Source organism: Mustela lutreola, chromosome 13 (assembly GCF_030435805.1).
Source record: "Mustela lutreola isolate mMusLut2 chromosome 13, mMusLut2.pri, whole genome shotgun sequence".
In the NCBI taxonomy this organism is placed as follows: Eukaryota; Metazoa; Chordata; class Mammalia; order Carnivora; family Mustelidae; genus Mustela; species Mustela lutreola.
Window position 1 is genome coordinate 66,532,442 of NC_081302.1, and position 26,168 is coordinate 66,558,609.

General features: G+C 39.5%; 1 protein-coding gene across 1 annotated transcript in view; it reads right to left on the reverse strand.

Moving 5' to 3' along the window:
• Window positions 1–26,168, reverse strand: part of FREM2 (FRAS1 related extracellular matrix 2) — a 160,022-nt gene that overhangs the window by 86,552 nt on the left and 47,302 nt on the right. Inside the window, exon 3 of the mRNA XM_059144036.1 lies at window positions 980–1,126. Within this exon, the coding sequence (XP_059000019.1) occupies window positions 980–1,126 (147 nt within the window). The remainder of the gene's footprint in view (window positions 1–979; window positions 1,127–26,168) is intronic.

The following is a 26,168-nucleotide window of genomic DNA, read 5'->3' on the forward strand; positions in this document are numbered from 1 at the left end:
GTTTAGTACTACCAATATACCTACTTTTCTCTATTTGTGCCTGCATGAAATTGAAGGTGAACTTGAACTGGGGTTGTAAAAAGGCTTTCTTCTTTGCTTTTGACTCTCAGTTTTATTTAAAAGGGTAAAGCAGCAGAAAATGATTAGTATTTAACATCTCACTGTTGGTTCTGAGGAAAAATCACAATGTACATCTTTTATGTAGTGCTTTTATGTAAACTTTTCAGTTACCTAGCAAAGCGCTCCAATGCAAGAAACAAATAGTAAATGACACCTCAATGCCTAATAGGTTACTGAATGGTTTTTCATTTACTTATTATTGTGACCCTTGTATAGGTTTTACACTGACACCTCTACAGACTTTTCCTTATAGTTAAATTACAGATCTGCCTAAGCCTCTTCTAAGTACTAGTGACATTTACAATTTTTTTTTTTAGAGTGAATCTTTTTTTTTTTTTAAAGGTTTTATTTATTTATGTATTTGATAGACAGAGATGACAAGTAGGCAGAGAGGCAGGCAGAGAGACAGGAGGAAGCAGGCTCTCCACGGAGCAGAGAGCCCGATGCGGGGCTCGATCCCAGGACCCTGGGATCATGACCTGAGCCGAAGGCAGAGGCTTTAACCCACTGAGCCACCCAGGCACCCCGACATTTACAATTTTTTGACTTATAAGTGATTACTGACATTTTTGTAAGGTTATTTACATCAGAGAAAGATCATATGTAAGTAGAAGGTTTGGAAAGGTATGTTAATTGGTTACATATTTTCTATTTTTGCAGCCTTTGTCTCCATGATTTAGCCTTGACACAAAACTCTTGTTATATTTTTTTAGCAGTTAAAGAACCTTTAAATGTCAACATCTCCCTAAACTTTAAAACTAGAGCAGTAAACTGAATGAACATATTTTAATCATTATAAAATTATGAGCTTTTGCTAGGAAAAGGGGAATTTTAAGACAGACGTGAGAATTAAACTTACTTATAAATGAAGTCTCTCCCAAGTAACCTCTACGTTTAAGAACGACATCTAGAAATTTGGAGTCCTCATTGATCAAGTAATATTCCTTTTCAAAGGAGATCCATGCCCAATTCAGACGAAAATGCTGCTTGGTTAATTTGTTTCCACCTGGAAAACAAAAATTTAAAGCCCCTAGTTAGTGCTTTCTTGAATAAAGGGCCTTACAAACTCCACAGATGACTTCTAACGATGCAACATTAAGAATCACTAGTTACTTGGTTCGACAAGCAACTTCAGAATACATACCTGGAGATACAGCTTACCGTTCAGCAATTGTTTTACAAAAATACAACAGCTGACATAACCTTTCACAAAATCCCTTGATGTTTAGAAGGCAAAGTGGAAAATGGGGAAGGAGCACACAACTACCTACCAAAAGCAATTTCATTTAAACACACAATCAAGTATCCGAGTTGCAGGATGACCCACTATCCACACGGTGCCGCCGGAGAGCAAGTTTTCCACAAAGAAGGCTGCAAGGTTCATTTGTGATGTTAAAAACACACACACTACTTCACAAATACCTTTTTCTGGTTCACCGAGCAATTGGGTGGAAGGCTTTAATTATAACCACTTAAGAAAAAACAAATATCCCTTCTTCGCCTCCCTTCCCCACTATACTCCACTCCATTCCTTAGAGCAAACAGACAGCTCTTTTCATTGATTCCATTCTACTCTCAAGATAAGGCTCTCTCCTCCCACCCCCACGCCCCCATGCCCCCACCAAAATGGAGCTGGCTGCCTATCAGGAGGAGGGGAGCTGTGTGTGATCTCTCTAATGTGAAAGCTGGGAGGCTAGGAAAATGAAAAGAGAAATGGTTATCAGCTGATCACTCTGCAGCATCCCTCCACATCCTTTGATCTACACCAATTACTTCGGAGTAAAGTGAGGTTTATAAACAAAGGCATTGGTAATTTCTTTTAAGTCTTTCTGGAAAGGGGTGGGAAAAAGCCCAAATAACAAACACAGCTAGAGGCACTATTTTAATTCTAGTTTCTTCTCTTCTGAGTTCACATAGAGCTACCCTAGAGGAAAAGAAATGAGACAGGAAAACATAAGAACTTTAATGGACTGAAGGCAAAAACAAAAAACAAAAAAAAAAAAAAAAAAAAAAAAGTGCACCAGGGGAAATACAGTGAGCGAACAAGCACATGAAAGAAGGTTCATCTTGCTAGCAATTCTTAAAACCAAATTATCAACTGACAAGGACCAAGGATGAATGAGAACACCCAGGGCAGCAGGGATTGCCAGGGAGATTGGTTTTCTTGTTTCTTGTTGTTCGAATTGTAAATTAGCTAGAAGCCTTTTAGGCAGCTACAGGGTAACAGAGACAAAAAGAGGTTGGTACCATTAGATCCTCTAAGTCTTCTATGGAAGGACTAATTACAAAATTGATTTGAAAGGAATTCTTTGCTGCAGTATTTTCTGTCATTGGCTCCCAAGCCCGCAAAAATTTTGAGTTTGAGTTTCGTGGTACATCAAATCAATAAAATTACTCAGTTAGCAAACAATAGATGTTGCTGGAATTTTCGTCGGAATCCTGAAGGCACTCCAAGACGCGGAAACCAACGGTACGGAAGCCCTGAATGGACTAGTTTGCAAAAGGCGGCATTACAAATGTGGCATCCCTTGGTGCCTTAAATTGACAGGATTACGGACCGCCCCATTTTTCAGTTCATTTTCTAGATAGAAAATATGAAAGGACTGGAGCGCAGGAAGGTCATGCCCCATTTTGTCCGCAGGACCTTTTTATGAGGAGAGCCCATGGCGGGGAGTCGCCTCAGCTCTTAAGTCCAAGTCCTATTTCATTTCCCAAACGCTGTGCCAGCAAGTTTGCTCCTTACAGCTCTGTTTTCTCCTCTGGAGCGTCAAAAGAGGTAATATTAATTAATGTCGGCATCGGGAGCGAGAATCAGACACGACAACCCACGTCGGCACGCAGGGCAGGGCGGCATGGGGGCGGCATGGAGACGGCAGCTTCCGGCAAACGTCCGCGCGCTTGTCCCTGCCCCACTGCGCACGCGCAGATCCAGCCCACGTGCCCAGACTCCCTTGGAGCTGCCTGAAGTCCGCTTGCACTTGGCTCGTCTTTGCCTGGTTCCCCTGCAGCAGCTGCGTGCATCAAGGCAGGACATCTTTTGTGATTTCGTTTCATCTTGACCTACCCTGTCTCATCCCCGTTGGCTCTTGACTCTGCTGACTCCCCAATCCAGCTGAGAGCCCGCTGCCCCGTGGATGTGCCAGCTTCACCCACTCCTCCTGTCACCTCTGTCCTCTGCCCTAAAATGACCGCGCGTCATTCTTTTGCTCACCTCTCCCACTTCTCACGGGCTCTACCTCTACCACCTCCCTCATGAAGCCTCCCACGCGGACTCCAGCCCTCTCATCTGGGTAATTCTGCAGCTGCTCACTTACTCATTTGCAGTTTTGCGCATTAGTGGATAGCCGCTCCTACTTGCTTAATTGTACAGATTTACTAATTGTACCAAATTGGGCTAATTTTTGTTAGAGATTGAGAGTGGCCTTTCATTCTTTTACTACTGACGACACTTGGTTCTACTGCCTCTAAAAATATTTTTTGAATTATTGTGTTTATGTTGTACTCCTTGGCACTTTTCTTATAGAAAGTAATAGATAAGAAAGATCAGAATAACATTTAATCAATGGAAGGAACACAGAAGACATTTCTAATTTCTCAACTAATTATTACATGAAAACATTTTTATGCCACACTTCTCTCTCATTTAGGCGTGGCTCCATCAAGTCCCAGATGTTTCTCCAGACTTCTTGTCATGCTAGGCCAAGCCATCCGTTGTCCATCCTAACACCTACAGCCTCAAAGCCCGTCCCTGCTACAGGGGAACATGCAGTCCCACCCAACTTCTCAGCGTTTTCTGAATATGGTCCAGTCTCTTGCATGTGCTCTCATGCACCCCGAATACCTTTCACTTTTCTGGAACAAGTTTGGTATGCTGTGTGTATTTCTCTTACCTTTCCACTTAGAGTAACCGTTTATTTATTTATTTATTTGAGAGAGAAAAAAGTGAGAAAGAGCGTGAGCGCATTAGCAGGGGGAGGGGCTGGGCAGGGAGCCTGACAGAGGCTCCATCTCAGGACCCTGGAATCATGACCGGAGCCAAAGGCAAATACTTAACCATATGAGCCACCCAGGCGCCCCAGTAATTTTAATTCTTTATCCACATGTCTATGTGTGCCTCTTCTGACTGCCTGAGTTCCTCAGGACTGGCACTGGTCAAGTCATCCTAGTCTCCAAGTTCCAAGTAATGTCTTTGACACAAAGAGGGCTGAAGAAACCTATATAGTAAGTATGATTTTTAGGAGTCGAGTGGCTACTTTGTGACTCTTGCTTGTTTCATTCTTTTTTTTTTTTTCCGTAACAGTTTTCACCTTACACAAAGCACATACTTCAGTTAATGCCTTACCCCTTCAGTAACTCTTGTGTTCAACAAATGAATGTTGGTTGATAGTTCTGAATACCTAATTGCTCTCTCTTTTCCTTACATCCAAGAAGAGATCACTAAGCACACAGTTTCTCTTTTTCTAAATTTTGACACTTTTTAGCTCATTATATGATTTGATTCTAATCCTTTCCTTGAATATTCCAGAAAATATCACAGTTACAAATATTACATGTTTTAGGAATCTGGAGTCAATGAGGGCTTCCCTTGACATTCTATAGGAAACAGCCCCAGGGCAAACGGTAACACGTTCTAGGCCCTTTATTCGGATTCATTATTCTCCAGTGCTTTCCATAACTGCATACCCTCTGTAGGTTTACTTTTTTATCTGTTCACTTTGTCTCCCCGTTTTGTGACTCATGATCCAGGAGGGCAGGGAATTCATTTTGCTTAACTGTTACAAAAATGCTTCCTGAATGAATTAGACACTCTACCATTTCTGTTGAAAGAAATTCAGTAGTGCTTCATTTCTTGGACAATATAAATGTCCTACAGAAATGTAACATAACTCTCAGTACTGGGTCTTTTTCTTGAAAAAAAAAAGGGTAATTGTTTTTAATAATACCCTTTCTAAAACGTCCTGCATACTTCTATTCTTAAGCACTATGTGAAGGCTTTAAATGATTACCTATGAATGTAAACCACTGGGATTTGTGTTTATCTAAATGACACCAGCAGGGGTTATTGATGACTCCAGGCCTGTTTAACCCTTCCCTTCCATTGCAAAGTAGCTTGGATGGTCTTGGGAATAACTTAATTCATCTCTACTTAGAAATGTGTAAAACGTTTTTGGGTTGGTGCTTAAGTTCTAGAATGATGACGGTGCCAGGTTACTGGTTAATCGAGGGTTTCGAGTGACACACAGCTGAACAAGTTTGCCAGGATTTCATTTGTCTGCTGCTTTGAGATTTTTCTTGAAATGAAATTCAGACACAGTACCAAGAAACTTTGCTTTGTGAGGCAGTGACATGCTCTAGGGTAATTGTTTGAGATGCTTAGCATTCACTCTAACTGTGGGCTTTTTAAAGTGCATATTTTGCTAGAGAATAGGAAGTTAAGTATATAAAGCTTAATGCTGAATAAATTAAATGCTACATCACCTCTGATTTAATATACATATGAATCCCACTGTGTTTTAGAATTTGTAAAATCTAAGGTACTATTTCTCATGCAGGAGTGGTACAGGGATCTGAGGGACTAAGCTGCAGTTTATTGCAATTCTTGTTATTAAAACTGACCTTGCACTCTGTATTTTATTTAAAGAATGAAAAGACACATTATTTATTCATCACATGCCACGTAAACTCCTCTAGAACCTCAGTGTGTGGAAATAATAAATGTTAATACTTTGAATACCAATAGCTGCAGTTTACTGAATGTGAAATTGCAGGTAAATTTTTTTTTTTAAGATTTTATTTATTTCTCTGACAGAGACAGACACACAGAGAGAGGGAACACAAGCCTGCGAGAAGCAGAGGAAGAGGGAGAAGCAGGCCTCCCACCATGCAGGGAGCTGGTTGTGGGTGGGTCTCTATCCCAGGACTCTGGGATCATGACCTGAGGCAACGGCAGACTTTTAAGGATTGAGCCACCCAGGCGCTCCGAAATTGTAGGTGAAATTAACTTAAGAATCTGACAAATTTTTACTTCCATTTTATTTATTATTTTATTATATTTTTATTTCTTACTTTTTAATTATTTTATTACTAATTTTAGTTTCTAAAACAGAATGTCATCTGTAATGCACAAGGAGTGAGTCTCAAAGACTCACTGGAAACAAGCTGAAGTCCCTAACTGCATCATAAATCCATAGAACAGGTGCCTGACAGCTGATAACTACACTCCCATAGGCTTTGTCCCCAAACCCTGACACTAAAGCCATTAAAGTTTTGATGAAAAGACCCCTTTTGAACTTTTCCAGCTGGTCTTTAGGATTCTTCACTTTCTTTTTCAATGGGAACACAAGAGTGTTTTTTTTCTTTTTAAGAATAACAAAGAATCACAATCTTCAATTAGCCCTCCCTAGGAACAGAGCTGCAGGGTTTCTCTAAAGACAATGTACACATCTTCAGTACAAAACCAATGTCAGGACTCTGACTTGTCTCCATCAGGGTGATTTCTGGGTGCCCATTTAGCCTTGACAACTTTTTGTCCAAAATGTTTTCATAAATATTTTTCTTGGAGAAAAGTTAGTTGCTGATAGAACATAATTCTATTTTAGGTATTTCTAGCTTGCTAACATTCCATTTGCCCAGAATAAAGTTCATACTAAAAGCTGAACTCACAATCAACTCTGTATACAGCCATTTTAAAAAGCTGGATATTGTCCTTTAAATAAGCAACAGCAATAGATATTTATATTAGAAAATATTAAGGCAACAGTGTTACCTAATTTACTGGAAAAATTAGATAATTTGAGTTTTAAGCAGTCTTGTTCTCTTAGAAGGCAAGGACTGTGGTTAACAACCACACAGCTTCCATCAACATCTGTTATTAATTATAGTGAAAAAACAAAAAATAAAGCTAAAATAAGGGATTTATTTCATTGTCATTTCTGTGCTAGAATTTTTTTTTTTCAAGATTTGTTTATTTTAGAGAGAGAGAGATCATGTGAGCAGGGGCAGAGGGAGAGAGCATCCCAAGGAGGCTCCTTGCTGAATGTGGAGCCCCACACAGGGCTCGATCTCATGACCCTGAGATCACAACCTGAACAGAAACCCAAGAGTCGGATGCTTCCGTTGTCTGTGCCACCCAGGCACTCCTAGGATGATCTTTTAAACTTTGCTTTGCCTTAAATCTTCCATTAAAGAAACTCTCAGAGCTCCTAGAGCCCTATCCTCTGGTTCTTCACTAGGTGGATTTCACAGTTTACAGAAAACCCTGGATGCAGAGCTGAAGTCAACCTGTTTTTGAAACAACCCTCCCCTGGGTGCCTGGGTGGATCAGTGGGTTGAGCCTCTGCTTTCCGCTCAGGTCATGATCTCAGGGTCCTGGGATCCAGCCCCGAGTCAGGCTCTCTGCTCAGTAGGGAGTCTGCTTCCCCCCTCTCTCTCTGCCTGCTTCTCTGCCTACCTGTGATCTCTCTCTGTCAAATAAATAAATAAAATCTTTAAAAAAAAAGAAGAAGAAGAAGAAACATTTTTCCCCTTGCCTTGGAGAGTTGACATTCAATGATGGGAGATGGCAGAAATACACAGATAAGCCTATAAGCTAAAGATTGACAAATGCTGTGGGAGAGGCACTGATAATGAGCTGTGGGAGTTCACAGAATGAGGGTTTGCTTTAACCTGAGAGCATCAAAGACAAATGCATAAAAGAGATAGTGTTTAAATGGAGTCTTAAGTACAGGGTTGTATTTGGGCAATCACAGAGATGCGTGGGACGGTGTTCCTGGAAGATTAAGTATAAGAACAGAGATAAGAAACCTAGTAAGAAGGAAACTTCAGTGAATTCAGTTTGGGAGAAGTTCAAGACATTTACTATACATTCATTTCCTTCTCTTTTTTTCTATGGGAAATGATTGGATAGTAAAGACAAAGAGAAAGTGATCAAGATGTTTTAAAATGTTCCCCAAGGGTTGGGGGTGGGGGGGGTGTGTTCCTCCTGCTGTGACCTTGCCCCCCAGAGATGAAGAATCTTGACCTAAAGACTCTTCTGCCTTTGTATGACTGACAGAGCTCCTCAAGAACTCAGAAGACCAGAAACATTGTCAATAGATTTATACTGCTGTAGGGTACTTAATAATTCTGTTTTTGTTCAGTAGAGACTTTTGATAACAGATATATCATTTTCTTCCCTCCATCTGTACACCCACCCACCACATGCCCTCACATTCCCACTGCTTTATTCATTCTGAAAAAGCCTCAGCACAGAACAAGGTGTCCAATTCACAGATGCAGAGACGAGATAGAGAAACATTTGAAAAGAGAAGTAGTGTGCCAAAGACCCAGAGGTGGAGAGAAATATACGCGGCGCACACTGACCACATGTGGTGTAGGCTTTTAGGCTATTCTCACGAAAGGCTCCTAGAAGCACATTGTTCATAACCAAAAGCATAAATGGAGCTGCGAGGTCTTGGCCATTGTCACATGACCTGTGGGGAATGGCGTTGGAGCACGGATTAGTTCACACTTCTCCGCAGGATTTAAATAAGAAGTTGCCAGATAAGGTGGAGGTAGAGATGGGGCTGGCAAATAGACTAGTGTTCACATTAGAACCTAAGATCACAATTCACTTTCTTACATGGAGTTTGCCTCCTTAAGGACATGATTTATAGGCCCATCATGGGTTAGATGACGGTATTTGCACATGATATTTGAAAGAGTTGCATTCCTATTTATCGATTATACCAGACATTGATAGACAGTGGATGCCTGTTATTCCTGGATTCTGCATTTGCAGTTTTGTCTACTCACTAAAGTTTATGTATTTATGTACCCCAAAATTGGTACTTGCAGGGGTTTTGTGCTCATCTGGGGACACTTGCAGAGCAGCCTTGAATAATCTGCCTTGCCTGATGCTCTCTCTGCCTTCTTGTTTCATACAGAACACTAGGGTCCTTTTCACAGTCCACTTAGTGCCAAACTTTCTGCATCTTTGTGCTTTATATTGGTGATCTCACAGATTAAAATAATGCACGATCATAGTGCCAAAGTGCTGTTTAGTTTTCCTAAGCATAAGGAAGCTGTGACGTGTCGTAGGAGAAAATACATGTGGAACAAACTTCTAGAGCTTGGGTGCTCAAGTTTAATGTCAATGGATCTATCACATATAAAACAAGGTTATATATTGACTGGATAACAAAAGGTTGTGACCAGAAGCTTGCAGGGACCCTTCCTCTGTGTTTCTTCCAGGAGCAATCATTCAATATTTGCTGTGATTATGTAGAACATGAGTACTGCAAATAACAAGAATCGGTGTCCTTAACTCAAAACATGCTACAATAAGTAGCGTGCCCCTTTGGGGCAAGACAAAGTAGAGCATAAGGAGTGAAATAGTGTTCTGAGTGCACACACATTCCGTCTCCCTTTAGTCAACACTTTCCCTGGCACAAGAGCAGGAGTGTGAACTGAAAGGAACCTTCACTGCCTTGTCAGATGGGCAGCGGTGGCCTCCCTCCCTGGACCGGTTAGCATTAGTCTGTAGACACAGTGTGGCTCAGACGTAAAGGGTGCCTTGGCTCCCGTGTGGCTACCTGCCACATTCTCAGAATATACAGAGAGAATTTATAGGATGATTTTTGTAAGTAAGCTCTTTGCCTAACGTGGGGCTCTAACTCACAACCTCGAGATCATAGGGCACATGCTCTCCCGACTCAGCCAGCCAGGTGCCCTGATCCTTTTTAACCTATAGGAGAACAGTACACACCAGATGAGTTCTGATTGCAAAATATCTCCTAATCCTGGTAGACCGTCTTAGAATAATTTGTTCTGGGATCTCGGTTTAAGCACAGTCCCCATCTGGGATTCGTGCCTATCTATGTTTGTTTGGGGAACTGAAGTAACAGACCCCGTGGAAGCTGACTTTCTTGGGCTATAAGGAACCTCTGGAGAAAGAATGACGTGGATGCATCAGGCACAATAATGTAGACTCTGTACAAAGTCTTAAACATCAGAGCAAAATAGAGACTCGGAATGCAGGGTAAGGGTGTTACTCATCTCTTATTCATGCCCAGGCTCCTGAATGAACGTTTGGTTCCCAAGGAAAGATACAACCGTAAGTGGAAATATAAAGAGATACTAAATTAGTCTCTTTCGTATCAGGTTCCAAGAAGCACGCTTTTGGACATCCTTTTCATTCGCTACACAATAACGGAAAAGTTCACTACTGCCGCCCATTCCTGGTGGCTCCTGGGACCATAGGCAGGTCCCTGCTTTGGGGCAGTTGAACACAGCGACTGGGATTCCAGGTGGAGCTATGGTGACATTGTAGTGTTGTGCTTCCTGTGGGGATTACTCACCCTTGAGCAGAAACATGGGCCTGACCAACCAGAATTGGCACAACACGGGCATGGACCAATCAGAAGATATCCAGGCCCAAAACAACTAAAACTCACTCCAGTACAGGTGTAAATGGGCTGAATGTCAGCTTTGCACCGTGGACCTTGAAAATTCTTGGAGAGGAGGCGTGGACACAATGAGCCCATGGTCAGGGTCATTTTGGTAATAATATGCACACTATCTCTATGCATGTCACAATAATAACCCTGCCAATTAGGTATTCCCACATCCTATGAAGAAGGAAAATACCATCAGGCTAAATATTCACTTTAACTTCTCAAGGATGTGATACATCTAGGATGCACACGCAGCTTGCTAGTATTCCTTTTATACTTCCTGAGTAACCAGATTACTTCCTTTAGGTCTGTATTCTATTTACAGATATCTCTAGCTCAATTTTGATTTGCTCTAATTGAATTTGTAAATGAGTGCTCCAGAAGAGAAGCAAACCTGAGGATCTGAGTGTTTCCCCTCTACCAGCGGAGCAAACCTTCTCATGCTAATGCGTAGTGAGGCCCGTGAATGATAAGAATCCAGTGGGAAAACAAAGAGTATAAAGGACCGCTTCCAAACATTTGAGACTGCATCATAGAAAAAATTAACACAGGCTAAGAGTAAGACCCCTTTGTTTTATAAATGAATATGGGGCCACCGCCAAAAGCCCAAAAGCCAGGGAAGCTGGAAGGAAAACCCTTCCACACTGAATGAAATGCTCCATCAGGCCACAGCTGGGTCAGAGTGGCAAGCCTAAACCTGCAAATCCTCCCTGTTTCCTACAGCATGCTACCTTCCCCCAACTTCATCCCTCCCCCCATCCTGCCACCCCCCCCCCCCCCCCCGCCCCACTACAAGGAACCTAAGGTACTTATTTTTCATCCCCTGTAACAAAAAGAAAAGAAAAAGAAGAGAACCATGAGTTTACATCTCCGGTTAACCTCAGGCTTAAAAAAATTTTCCTTAATCTAAATTTGATTTAACTGTGCAGTACTTTGCTTTCTTAATTAGAAGTTTAAACCCAGTGGAATGAATGCCTTCACTGTTGGTATGCACGGCCCGGATGAGGAATTGAGGTGTACCTCCGCAGAAGACAAAGGACAAAGAAAACACATAATTGCAAGGTGAGCTCTCATTAACAGCATACATGGTACTCAATGATCACGTGCAATGGAAATTAAATGCTAACTTAGTCATCTCAATGCTGTGCTCTAGGTGGCCAAGGAAACATTGTTCTGAAAATGAAAGTGTGATGCCGTGCTTTAAACAAGAACACAAACTAAGTCAAGAAATGATCATGCAGGTGAACAAGGCAAATATAAACTTGAAGCATTTGGGGAGCAAGAATGAAGCCTGGATTGCATATTTGCATGTTTTGTCCCTATCAAATTTTACCAAGGTCCAGAAAGCTGTGAATAATTTATGAAGTAGCCATTGGCAGAAGAGGAGTAAACTAGGGGTTTTCAGGTCTAGTCTAGTGGACTTTGTATTTAACAAACTGTGATTTCAAATATTGTTGTTCTTCAACTTAAGATCATAAAACTTGTGTGCTTAAAGCAGTATGAAATTATCTATATCTGTCTGTCTATCTATCTATCTACTTTAAGATTTTAGATGGGACTTAATTATTTCTCTTTAAAGAATCCCAGAGGGGTTCCTGGGTGGCTCAGTGGGTTAAAGCCTGAGGTCATGATCTCAGGGTCCTGGGATCCAGCCACATATTGGGCTTTCTGCTCAGCAGGGAACCTGCTTCCTCCTCTATCTCTGCCTGTCTCTCTGCCTACTTGTGACCTCTGTCAAATAAATAAATAAAATCTTAAAAAAAAAAAAGAAGCCCAGAAATAATTTTCATCTTGTTTTTTTCCTATTAACAAATAGAATTTTAAATTTTTAAAAATATTTATTCTTTTTTTTTTTTAGAGAGAGAAAGCAAGAGAGGTGGGGGAGGGGCAGGGGTCAAAATCCTCAAGCTGAGTCCACGTGGGTCTCACCACCCTGAGGCCCCAACCTGAGCTGAAATCAACAGTCACTTAACCAACTTAGCCACCCAGGGACCCCAACAAATAGAATTAAAAAAAAAATCCCCAAACCCTATACTTTCATAGAAACAATAACTGCTTTATCAAAATCTGAGTTGAGTTTTGTCAAGAAGATCCACACCCTCTCCTGCCTCTGGGGAAAGGAAAGAAAAAATACAAAACAAAACACCTGGTGGAGCAAGACTTCTTGTACACACTGCCTGAAGCAACAAATTATATAAATTTATTAGATCTCTGGCAACACATTCTTAAAATAAATTTAATAGCCTGAGGGTCTCTGTTCAAACCAGAGCCTAATTCCTTTTGTGGCGCCAGACATCTCCCCCCACCCCAAGGAAACTCTTGGGAGGAAATGTAAGCAGTGCTCCAATCACCTTTTGGAGTAACCGGTTTAGCACCATTTAGTTAATTCCCTGTGAAGTGAGGTTGTTTTCTAATTCCTATTTGTATTACCGCCATGCACAGTACCATAACACACAGCCATTGCAATTAACCAGGATTACAGCTGGAGCTAGATTTTGGGTTATCTTTGGGAAAATATGTCGTATCCACATTGAGACAAAAATAGAAAAGAGAATAAAACCCCAGAAGTGCCTTAATCTGCTAAAAAAAAAAAAAAAAAAAAAAAAAGGAAGAAATCTTCTTTGACTTAAACTGTTTCTATTAGTACCAAAATTTATTTAGATCTGATGGCCGGGAAGGAGGGATTAAGACGGAAAGACAGTGTTAGGAACTGAAATATGGTGAGTGAATGTTCACTTAGAATCCTAGGATTCTAGGATGTTAGCTCTTCACTGAGAAGAACTCGAAGACACTTTAGACTTAGCCTCTTGTTACTGTTTTTGTTGTTGTTACTGTTGTTTTTAAGTCTTGAGTTCAGATGCATGTTCATAGGTCTATTTGATCTCAGCAGTCAAGATTTAGAAGTTTTAGATTTCTAGACATAAAATTTGAGGAAAAATGTGGAATCACCTCTGGTTTCCTGGCCATTGCCCCTGTGACAGACTATACAAGCCTTGCCTTTGAGGTTTGCCAAGGAAGGAAGGAGAGCGGGAAGGAGCAAGCCTGAAGGGAAGACAGTGGGGGGTGGGGGTTGCAGAATGAAGTAGAATACCATCCATGTCATATGTTTGTTTTGTCACACTTTCTTTTCATTTATTTCAGATTAATTTTACAAAGCTAGCTTTTGTACTTAACTTGCCTATTATTTAATTAATCAAACCCTTTGGTGACTGCCTTAATCCCTTTAAAATTATTCCAGGGCCACAAATACAGGCCTTTTGGGTGATTTTACTGTCTCTCATTAATTAAAAAGCCCTTTTTTGCATATTTAGCTGCTAGGAAAAAAAAAAGACACAGTAAGTATAAAGACGAGTCGGTATACTCTTAGAGCAGCACACTTTGTAGGAAAAAGATTTAGCCAACATACAGCCATACAATAGTGGTGGTGTTTTTTGGTTTTTTTTTGGAACAGAGCTCACAGCACATGTTGTGACGTTCAAGGATGGCTCACATACAGTCCCCTCTGTAAGACCTAGACTTTAGTAAGGAGGCAGACCAAATACCTTACATAAGCTCTAATACAAAATGTAAGGTAAACCCGCAAGCGGGCAGTACCTGGGGCTCAGAGGAGAGAAGGGAGGGCATTCAGTTGGGGAGACCACTAAAGTCACGGTACAAGGGGTACAGTAGAGGGACATGGTAGGATAGTGTCCCTAAAAGGGAAAAGGAATGACAAGAAAACAGGTACAGGAGAAAGACAGCATGCGCAGCAAAGTCCAGCTTTGTGGGGTTTGCAGAAGCAAAGCAGCGAAGGAGGAAATAAACAGCAAAGTGGGGCACTGATAAAGGACACAGAGTAGAGAAAGACGTAATCTGAATTCTGCCTAAGAAATATGAACTTGGGAGAATTAGTCAAGGATTCGTATGAACAAAGACAGACTAGGAATCCAAGATACCATTCAAAATACCCCACAATACCTTCCCCTGAAATGGATTTTCTGCCAGTGGAAGAGAAAATCTGCATTATGATGCAAATGAGTCTATAAATATTGCTGTAAGGAAAATACAAATTTTGTCCACAATAAAAGAGTAATCCTTAGAATATTAAAATTTACCCATGAACAAATCAAATGGCTAACCAAAGACGCCTACCATAAGCAGCTAATATCAGGAATACTTGAGCTAGAAGATCGAGCATAAACTTTTGCCAAACTGTCACATCAAAGAACCCTTTCTTACTAAAATTCTTTTGGAAACTAACTTCATATGAATGGAAGTCAAGAAAGAAGAAGGACCCTATCCTCCATGGAATTTTAGCAAAGTTCTACAGTCTACATTTTCTAATAAATATGTTTTAGAAAGACACAGTGTCCTTTTAAAACTTAGAAAAACTTTATGTTGTGTTTAAAAAAATAACTTACAACTTGGGTACTCTTGCTTTCAAACTAAAAGTAACTTCCTGGTTAGAAAAATTCTGTGTGTTTAGTTCACCACTCCGGTCTGTTTAAAGAAAATTACTCATACTGAAAGAAAAATATATTGTTATAAATCAGAAGCCATTGTTAGTAGCAATGATAAGGTTTGCAGTGATACTTCAATGGCCATCTGGGTTAAAAACTTTGAAATAAACATTGTCAACAAGCTTTACGAGTAACTTTCATTGCAAACCAGGATGAGAAACTAAAACCTTTATTTAAAGGTCTTGCAATTTAGGCATTCTATGTACTCAGGGCTTGGAAACTCAGGCCTTCTTTAAATATGCACAAAATCTGAAATTGTAAAAAAAAAAAAATTTTTTTTTCTAGCTCTGAAGAAAATGGTATAAAGGAAAGTACTTTAAGAGTTCATTTATTTTGAGCAGTAGAAAGAAACAATGACTAGATTTCTTGGAGGAGTTTTGGACCTAAGTGTTTATTTGGTAAAAATCCAAAGGCATACCACAGGTAGAAGTTTCTCTCTCTCTCACTCTTTCTCTCTCTGTGAATCTCAACTTCAAAAAAAAAAAAAAAAAAATGAGGATCAGCGTGACAAAGTCTTTTAGGTCAAGATAAACCATACAAGTCATAATATAGTCTAAACAATTAGTTCTCAGTGTGTGTTGAGGGGGGGCGGGGAATAAATGATTTTGCCCAGGTGGGGACACTGGGTGATGCTGAGAGATGGTTATGATTGTCATAATAAGGGAGAGGGAAGGGAAGCTACAAGTACCCAGTGGGTAGAGCCACGGAAATGGGGACAGAACAATGCACTGGACAGCCAGATCTCTCACCCCCGAAAAGAATTAGAATTATCTGGCCCCAAATGTCAATCATCCTATGGAGAAACTCTGGTCTAAACTTATATTACACACACACACACACACACACACACACAGAGCTTAACATAAATATACTATCTGACGTTCCTCTGTAAATTCCATGTTTTCTTAAGACATAGAGTCAAATGATGGACCTGCTTCCTCTTGTTACATAAATATCCAGAACTTTTCAAAACCATCATGCATGTGGGAAAATTACTACAACAAAGTTTATGCTCTTGTTGCAGGAAGTAGCTGAACCAGTAGTTTTCCTACACAGTTAAAATTTATGGCTAGTCCTCTGGGAGATCAGGACTGAGGATCTTTAGAAATGTACCAAACTGTGTCAAAGTGATAGTATATGCATGATTTTGATTTTAGTATCAAATCAAATATATGCATAATGATTTCCATTCCAGAGCTTTTCCTCAGATTAGGCTCTGCTAGAACACCTCTGAGCTGAGAGTAGGGAGTGGAAGGGCTTTCTCAGGTGGCTGTAGGATGGTAGACGCAGGCACTGAACACACGTCAGCTACGTTTCCATGATTTTCCAGAGCTGAAAGGAGAAACACTGCATATTCAAATTCCTGTGTATGAGGGCATGAGCACACACATGCTTACTTTTGCTTTTACAAAAGATGAAAATACTGTCTAAAACACTCTCCAAAAATATAGAAAACATAGCCCTTTATGTGGTTTTTCTCCTAAACAATTCAGGAAAGCATTTCCCAAAATATGTTTTTTCAAACCTTATTTTTCCTATTAATAGGTATTATGTCTAAAAAAAAAAAAGACTGAGTCAACTAGGAGAGCAATGTCCTAGGATTAAGCTATGCATACAGAATTCTTTACTGCCACAAGTCTTATAGGGTCTTTAATATGGGAATGTGCACTAAGACACGGGAAGTTAGAACATGTGGCATTTCTCAGTCTCATTTCACCAGGGAACCCATTTTTGAAGGGATCATACATTCTACAGGACATATTTCAGGACAAGTTGGCTCTCGGTATAAACCATTTAAAATCCAGATATGAACAGAAAGTCTTGCACAGTGCCAATCATATTCAAGTAAATGAATTCTCAGCTGTCCACATTTGACACCAAAGGTTGAAATTGCACTTCATAATTTTGAGGAACAAAAGCAATAAAATTAAGGAGTTGTATCAGCTATACAAACTATGGTTCAAGACTCTTCCGTTTTCTCATCTAAATGGCAAAGTAAACATGGTAGCTTATAGAATGCCAATAAAAGTAAACTGAGTTCACATATACACAGCTGACTACTGGTCTACGTATTCCCCAGAGACCACAGGTATTGTCAGAGACACACGCTTTCCCTTTTTCTTTCTTTCTTTCTTTTTTTTTTTTTTTTTTTTTTTTGGTAGCTCAGCAGTGTAGTGTCCCAGCCTGTTTTTTAATTAGTCAAATGTGGGATCCAATGTCACCAGAGACAAAGATTAGGATTTTGGCCAGTTCCAAAAATGCAGCTAAGATCACCAACCATGTACAACGAGCCATGTCAGCCTCCCATTTTCAAGCTGGATCTTACTCCCTGTGGATATTTGAACCCTATGATCTGCTCAACTCTGATAAGGGTTTTAAAGGCTTACTAAAAAGAATGCTTCTGAAGCTATTAAAACAACCGGCACGGGAAGAACGGACTAAGCTGGGTTTTAGAAAGAGGATAATGCTGCAACAAAAACTTTAAGGCCGATAAACAGATAAAACATCTGAAAGCACATTGTTCCCAAGTCTGCACTTCTTCCTCACCCTGATCAGTAACTACTTCCCATGAGAGTGGCAGGCAATAAACGCAACAGCTCTGCACTCATCAATTTCAGAAGGAAGGAAGCAGAGAGACATCTTTGAATCATCGATGCATATCTCAACTGGTTGCTGTATTGATATTGACCAGCTCTACCAGAAAGCATCTTTCATTCACTTAAGAGCCAAATCAACAAGGAAAATATTAATTTACTCCACTACTGGGTTATGTATGTATGGAACTGTGCATGGAGACTTAGGGCAATGAATAAATACACACACACACTTTGGTCCATCAAGAAACTGAAATTGAAAATCTTTCCAAGATAAAATTCACACAAATTCACACATAAAAAAACAAATCAGGAGTACCTTTTGAAGAATACTAGGACAATTATCCTTGAGGAATACAGAAGCTTCTCAGAATGCTTTCTTAAGAGAGGAACATGTCATAAAGCTGTTAGTACCTTCCTGATAACAAAGGGAATGAAATGTGGGGAACACTATCTATCTTCCTTTTTTTTACTGTCTTGTCTCAGTAAGGGAAGGCCAGGAGAGGTAATTGATGGGACTCAAACAGGAAATATCTGATAAGACATTAGAGAAGATGGACAAAATGGATTTGAACAAGGGAACCGGACAGAACTGCCCTAGCTTATACTCTCAATGTCTGAATTAAGATACTGGAACCAGTCTGGAAGGCTGCACCTGCCCACTATTTGGAATTCTGCCCTGGCTTCCACCAAAGACCCAGGCTCAGCTGCCAAGTAGGCAAACTGTGTACCTCCTGTCTTGGTAAGCTCCTCTTCCACACCTTCAACTTGCTCTCTGGGGTGATCACATCCTTTTCGGTCATTTAAAGCCCTCACTTGCATGCTGTCCCTTCGGCTTGGCATTTTCCTTCTTTCCTCCTAACCAGAATGATAAACCTCTGTTCCCGAGCATTGCCAGCTATAGGATAACTTGTGTTAATTAGGTTTTTCAGCCCCAAATACACGTAATTTTATCTTTGCAAGGCTTCTTATAAATAAGAGGTTTCCGGACATTAAATTTTCTTCTTCTAGAGGAGATATTTTTAAGCGTGGGTATTCCACTCATTGTTGCCTACTCTAGACTGGTATTCTTGGCTAATCTACTGGAAGTTAATGCAGAAAAATCATTTGGTTGACAGATGGATGGATAAAGAAGTAAAGAAGATATATATTCCATATATATGTGGAATATTACTCAGCTATCAAAAAGAATGAAATCTTGCCATTTGCAAGGACTTAAAAGGAACTAGAGGGTAATATGCTGACCGAAATAAGTCAGAGAAAGACAAAGACCATATGATTTCACTCATATGTGGAATTTTAGAAACAAAACAGATGAACATAGGGGAAGGGAAGGAAAAATAAAATCAGATGAAAACAGAGAGGAAGGCAAACCATAAGAAACTCTTAACTCTAGGAAACAAACTGAGGGTTGCTAGAGGAGAAGTAGGTGAGGGGATGGAGTAACTGGGTGATGGGCATTAAGGGGGGTGCCTGATGTAATGAGCACTGGGTGTTATATACAATTGATGAATCACTAAGTTCTACCTCTGAAACTAATTTAAAAAAAATCATATGATTGGTTCACTTCATCTTCTTACCACCACCCACTGGCCTGCCCTCACCCTTTACCCATGCCAAGTAGGCATGTTTCTAGAGAGCAAGTCTGGGCTAGAAAAATGATTTGACTATTGTGAATATAAATTTGAGCACTTTGATAGTTACGACAAAATCTGGATCAGAGCCTTATTGCTCTTTATGGCCAACCCAGCTCGACAACATTATAAGTCTTTCATTGGGAAGAGTCTTAAGACACAGGGCAGCTTAGAGAATGCTGAGGTTTCTTTCCTATTTATGAACTTGTTTGTAAGCCTCATCAAAAAATCAAATAGTCCTGGGATGTTATGAAGAAGAAAGTCCAGAGTTAATGAGTATTTGTGCTGTCCTCAGTGAGGCAAGATTCCCTCATGTATATGGCACAGGGATCATGAGAGTGAGAAATGGGACTGAATTCTTCATACAGAGTGATCATGAGGACTCGAACATGTGCATTACCAGAATGTGAACCTGGCCCTGGGGCTAAAACAGAGGCTACATGTGAAAAGCCAGGAAAAGATGGAGGAGGGAGAAATAAGGTAGGCAAGCGCGTGCAGGCAGAAAATTCCCAGTTTTGCCCCCAAGCCTATTCTAAGAATATGGATAATACTCCAGCACTGACCTTGTCAGCTTCCTGGTTTCAATTGGTGCCCATGATATATTGGATTAAAAAAAGAAAAAACTCAAGCTTTTCTATGGACAGGATTTATATAAGGTGGTCTGAGAAAACAGCGACTGGATTAGCGCGCCAGCCTAGACTTCTTAGGTCACTAGAGGAGAAGAGGTTGAATTATAAGAAGTATCTTTACATTTCAAATTTTTCTCCTTCTTAACTATATTTTGGGAAAACCACAGAGGAAAGGAAGAAGTCAGCCTTGGGTTTTCAGGGAGCTGATGAAGCACCAAGCCTGACCTTTACAAGTAGTTGTACCAGGATGAAAAATAAAGGATAATCTTAGGAAATGTTAGGGAATATACATAAAGCTCTTAAGTAGGGCATGGAAGTCCAAATAATTAATTTAAATGAGATGTGTTTCAGGATTGGTTTTGCAGCCCAGATTGGAACTTCTTATGAAGATGTCACAAAATAAAAATAGCATGTTCAGCAATGCTTTTTTCTTTCTTTCTTTTTGTTTCAAGTTTTCATTTAAATACTAGTTTCATTTAAATACACTGTTAGCATACAGTGTAATAACAATTTCAGGAGTAAAATTTAATGATTCACTGCTTACAAAAAACAGCCAGTGCTCATAGCAACAATGCTTTTCTTTTCAAAGTAAGAATGTATTTTAAACAGGTTTTAAAGTAATTGAATCAGGTTAAAATCTGTTTATGAATGTTTACCCCTCGATCTTTCAGATTCTGTGTACTATTTGTGTTCCTTATCATTCCATTTTCTTTGCAGATGTCACCTTAATATATAAGGATTATTGAGCCACTTTTCCTAATTAATATTTTAATGGCCACAAATTAATTTGCTTTGGAGAAAAATAAGATGTAATCTGAGTGTACATCTTTGACTTCTAGTGAGAAACAAGTAATTCAGTCAACTTCCATATCATGTTGGTTTATATAAAATTGAATAAATAATGGTTGTGATTGTTTGGTACTGCATTAGGGTCTCTGAATAAAAGTACTATTGAATATCTGCCTAACACCTGGATGAGGAAGGGAACATTCCTTTTTAGTTAAAGAGTTGACTTCTTTCCTATGGAATTATTTGGGATTATTTTAAATTTGGTGAAGTTTGAGTCATTCAAAGAAAAACTAAGGTTTGCCACTCATCTGGTAAATTAGAGCTGTAGTAACAGAATATTTTATAGGCCTTTGTTCTGACTTCATGGATGTTAATAGTTTATATTCTTAGCTGACACTCTTTATTTTTTGCTTAAACTTTATTTTATTTTTTTCAGTGTTCCAAGAAGCTGACCCTCTTTAAATTCAAGAACATCTTCAGGTTGACTCTGTTCACTTTATTTTCTTTACACCTCTCCCCTTCTATTCCTGTAAGGATTAGGGGCATTTGTCTTTATATGTTTTGTTTCCCAAGTATTTCACTGACCTGCAGCAATGTTTACCTGCAATTGTTTCTATCAAAAGTAAGTCTATATACATACATACTCTGCTACCCATTTTATTAGCCCATTTGTTGTATAAGTAGTTTTGAGTTGCCACGATGAAGGAGGCACTGTGCTAGGTGCCGGGGACATGGACATAAAAGGCAAGCTCATGATGTATTAAGAGGAAAGACATCCTTACTCCTGTTTGGCAAGGACAGACATACTGGAGAGCAAAGGGAGCTCCGGTGGTTTAGAGGGGAGACATACAGGCTCAACGACGCAGGAACCCAATGATGAAAAGCTGTTATTCTGCTGCTCTGTAACAAAGTGATGCCTCATGGCTTGCTGAACATTTAAGGCTTTCTGTCCTTCCACTAAATAGCTCCCAATGTGCCATTTGAATTTCTGGGCTTGTTTTAAAATAGATTTCTCTTCCTTCCAATACTGTAATAGTTTGCTGCCACTTAGGTTATCAATGCTTTACCTCTTTCAGAGACTCTCTACCCCCTCCTAGGGTTATCCATGAAATCTGGGAGCCTGAAATGATGAGACAAATGAATGTAGGCTTTAAGTGAGCCAAGTGAAAAATGCCTTGCCACAATCAGTTTTGGGGGGCAAAAGCATAGTGGTAAAGAACGTACCATCCAGGGTGATAAAAACTTACATGGAAAATTTACTCAAGTGTGCCAAATATAAAGTTGACTGGGGCATCCCCGGATTGTAGGTTAAACGTAGATGTGGACCAGAGGAGACCCCTCCTCCCCCATCACACACATAGAGGCATTTCTGTGAGCGAGGTGCATGAACTTAACGGCATCAGTTTTGCTCATCAGAGGCTCATTTTGCTTACTTGCTCCTTCTTACCAGTGTTCTCTATACATACATTTGTCAAGTAAGTTGATGTTTATGCACGTGAAATATTATAGTATTTTCGGTCCTAGTTCAATGTCTTAAGTTATCCTAGAAAACCTAGTTCAGACCTTGCTATGGCACCATTTCTACCAAAACATGAATGCCTTTGCCCTGATGATTATTTAACAACTGCAGTAATTTACAAGTATTGGTCATTGCCAATGTAGTGATAGGGGATGAAGTTAAGCCCTAATTTAAATCCTAAACTCAAAACCCATTGGAAGAACTACTGTAGTGTAGTAAAGAAAAAGGGTTGAGGTTCAAGTTTAGAAGATTAAATACAACTTACACATAGATGCTTCTACCCTCTTGGAAGCCCCTCAAAAATTATAATTCTAAAAACAACAAAATGACATGATCTTCCAAGAACAAGAACATGATCCCCCAAGAACAGGAAAGAATGCAATGCAATCACATTTGAAATCTGGAAATTTGACATGATCTTCCAAGAACAAGAACATGATCCCCCAAGAACAGGAAAGAATGCAATGCAATCATATTTGAAATCTGGAAATTTGACATGATCTTCCAAGAACAAGAACATGATCCCCCAAGAACAGGAAAGAATGCAATGCAATCACATTTGAAATCACAGATGGACAAGTGTAAGAGATTTTTTTAAGAGTAGAGAATGTAAAAAATGAGATTGGCATTGGAAAAAGCCCAAAGACCTAATTTGTATTTAAGGACCCTAAAAAGGCTTCTAAGTAGATGGTACCCTGGAGCTCCTCATAACTAGGCTGTTTTGTCCCCTGTGCCAAATTCACATGCTGGTACCCTTACTAGTCCAGGTAATTGCTCTATACATGCAATATAGGATTCCGGTCCTATTTCTCACTTTCATGATCCCTCTACTGTACATATTAGAGAATTCTGCTTCACAGGACACAGCAGAAATAGTCATTAGATTTACAAATGCTTTTTTTTTTTTAACAGAACTCTTATAGTTGTATTCATTTCTGTCCATCTGTCCTATATCAGTCTATAAACCATGTAGGCTGAGAAGGGGCTCTAAACATAGGCTCAAACACATGTAGGGATACTTAAGACCTGAACATTTGGGTATCCCGTAAGGAAGAAATTTTCAAGACAAGAAAATGACTAATTGTTATTGTAATTAAAGTACTACTTTGCCTTATTTTATCTCAATAATTCATGTAATAATTTTGTGGTTCACTCATAGAGCATTTCGACCCTCTGATCAACATGTATTTTTTTACTGCCAATATTTATTAGATAAACAATAGGAAAAAATATCCAGAAAAACCTCAGTGCCTCCTTTATCTCCAGACAACACAGCAGACGTCAGCCCTCAATTTACCTACTTTGACTTTGGAAGATTTTTCACTAGTGATTGAATTAAATGATTCCCACTTTCACTTCCTCACAAAAATGCAGGCCAAGAGCAGTGGCTGTGTACCTTCCATGTGGATAATTACTTTCCATGACTGATGAACACAGCTGCTTCCATTCAGTGAGAAAATGAAAAGAATCCTTTTAAAAGGTTAGGGGTCAGGGAGCCCACTAAGTGAAGTACTAGTAAGGCAGCAGCTCTTTCAGATGTGTGATGTGCCCTAGGAAAAACTAAGAGCAAGTAGGCCCAGTTCTTTAATTCACTTCTGAGGATGACTTCCCTGGAATAGCAGAGGTCCATGCTTTGCCTTTGGCAGACAGACTCGAGCTGACTTCAACTGTTCCTGCATATTGATTTTTCAGAAAAATTTACTAAGCTCCCAGTTTGTGGTACATCCATGACTCACTTCAGGGCACAAATGGTCTTCCTGAGGGAGAACTTTTGCTTATTTGCAACTGGGAATCAAGATCTCTTCCATGTTTTATAATACATTCAAAGAGCACAGGATACTGCTGGCACTTATTTATTTTTATTTCTGAATGTCCAGCCCTGCCCCCACCTCCAGTCTGTGGAATCAGGCAGAAGACTGGCTTGTCTCTTTCATGGCCATACTGCCCTCTCTTAGGGCAGTGTGGGCTTGTGGAAGAAACGTGAGCTTAGAGTTTGCTATGCAGGAATTTGAATTCCAGCTCTGCCAATGACCACAAGTCACTTGAGATATCCTATTAACCTCTCTGTGCTTCAGTTTCCTATCTTGTGACATGGAATAAATAACATCTCAATGGGTATAAAGCTAAAATATATAGTCTTTAATATTATTATAGAAGTTGTATGTGCGTGTGTGTATGTGCGTGTACAAGAGTGCTTGTGCAGCACAAGAGGGTTGCATTGCTGAACACTGAAACTTTCCAGAGAAACCGTCTTCCTTATCACTATGAGGCAGGCAAAGAGGTCAAGAGTCCCAAGTCCAGTCCTTATTCCTATCTTCCTTTAAACTAACCACTTTTGATGGTGCAAGCTTCCAAATCAATGTCACACACAAAAGTTTCCTAAAATGTTAAAAGAAGTTTCCTAAAACTTTAATATACAAGAACTCAGTTTTCTTCAATGATCACATACAACTGTGTTTCTATTTGTGATTAAAATTTAATTATTATATGTATTGGTGCCTACAGGGCCAATAACACTGTACTGAATTTTTCATCATGACAAGTGCTGTAATGAAATCAGACTGAACACAGAATGATCCCTTTGTTTCCTAATGAGCAATAATGCCTGCAAATAGGATATTATAATTTTCATTGTCCCTTTTGTTCTTGCAGTAAAGGCTGCAACACAGAGAGTAACATGATCATTAGATGCACCTATTGTCTCCAAATAATATCAGCAATATCATATATTTTCAAGTTCATTTGAGAGGCCACAGTGCACACATTGGTAAAACCCCATCTCAATCGTGCATGTTTAAAATCTCACTTAGTTTACTTTGTTGCCATTCTTTAATGTTTATAAATCAAAATTACATATATATCTGTATATAGATATTTTATTTAATTGAGAGAGGGAGCATGCATGTGAGCTGATGGGAGAGGCAGAGAGAGAGGGAGAAGCAGACTCCTTGCTGAGCAGGTATCCCAATAGGGGCTGGATCCCAGGATCCTGAGATCATACACTTCACTGACTGAGCCACCCAGGTGCCCCCAAATTATTTATTTCTATAACTTGAAACTGAGAATGTAATGGAAATATTTCAAAGTCATTTGTTCTCCATAGCTTTTTATTTGAGGAACTTATTTTTACTACTTATATTTTAGCTAATTTTTTATATAAGAATACTAATTGAGGATATAATCTTATTATAACTCAAAGTTTTCTTAGAGTTCATAAAACACCAAGAAAAGTTTCTTTTCATATCATAAAGATATATATATATATATATATATATATTTTTTTTTTTTTTTTTTTTTGCTTTCAACTGCCATAAAGACTCAAATAGTTAAATTAGAAGAGTGGAAAGAAGAGTTGAAGAACTCTGATCTGTCTTGTTATTTAAACAGATATAAATGTAAGCCACTCTAAACCAAAGGATAAAATTATGTAGGCATCAGCAGGCAATGTCCTCTGAATGCACTCAGACCTTCACAGTGTATGTAAATTTGGGGTTCTGACACCAATATCACATTTTCTGAGCTAATAAAAAAAGCAACGTTAAATTATAGTATTTTCCAACTAATTTATTATTATCAATAAAACAAGTTCCAGCAATGCACAGCATTACCTAGTAATGGAATTACCTAGTACCTGGAATCCCTGCTCTTAGAGGCACCAGGTAGGACCTCTTCAGGACTTAGATGAATAGCAACAAAGGCAATACCCCTTTGTAGGGGTGGGGAAGTGGGAGGAACATGTGCTAAAGAAGTGAATAGAGGAGAGTCAGTGAGAAAGTGAAGGAGGGGTGATGACAGGAGACTTCATGGAGAAATTGGGACTTTGGCTGAGATTTGGAGAGAGAGATGATCAAAGCAGGGTGGAGTCAGGCTTCTAGAACAAGCCCTTCTGGTATGAGCAAAGGAAGGCAACTATAAGTGGAACAATTTTGTTTCATGAAGCATCAGGTTGAA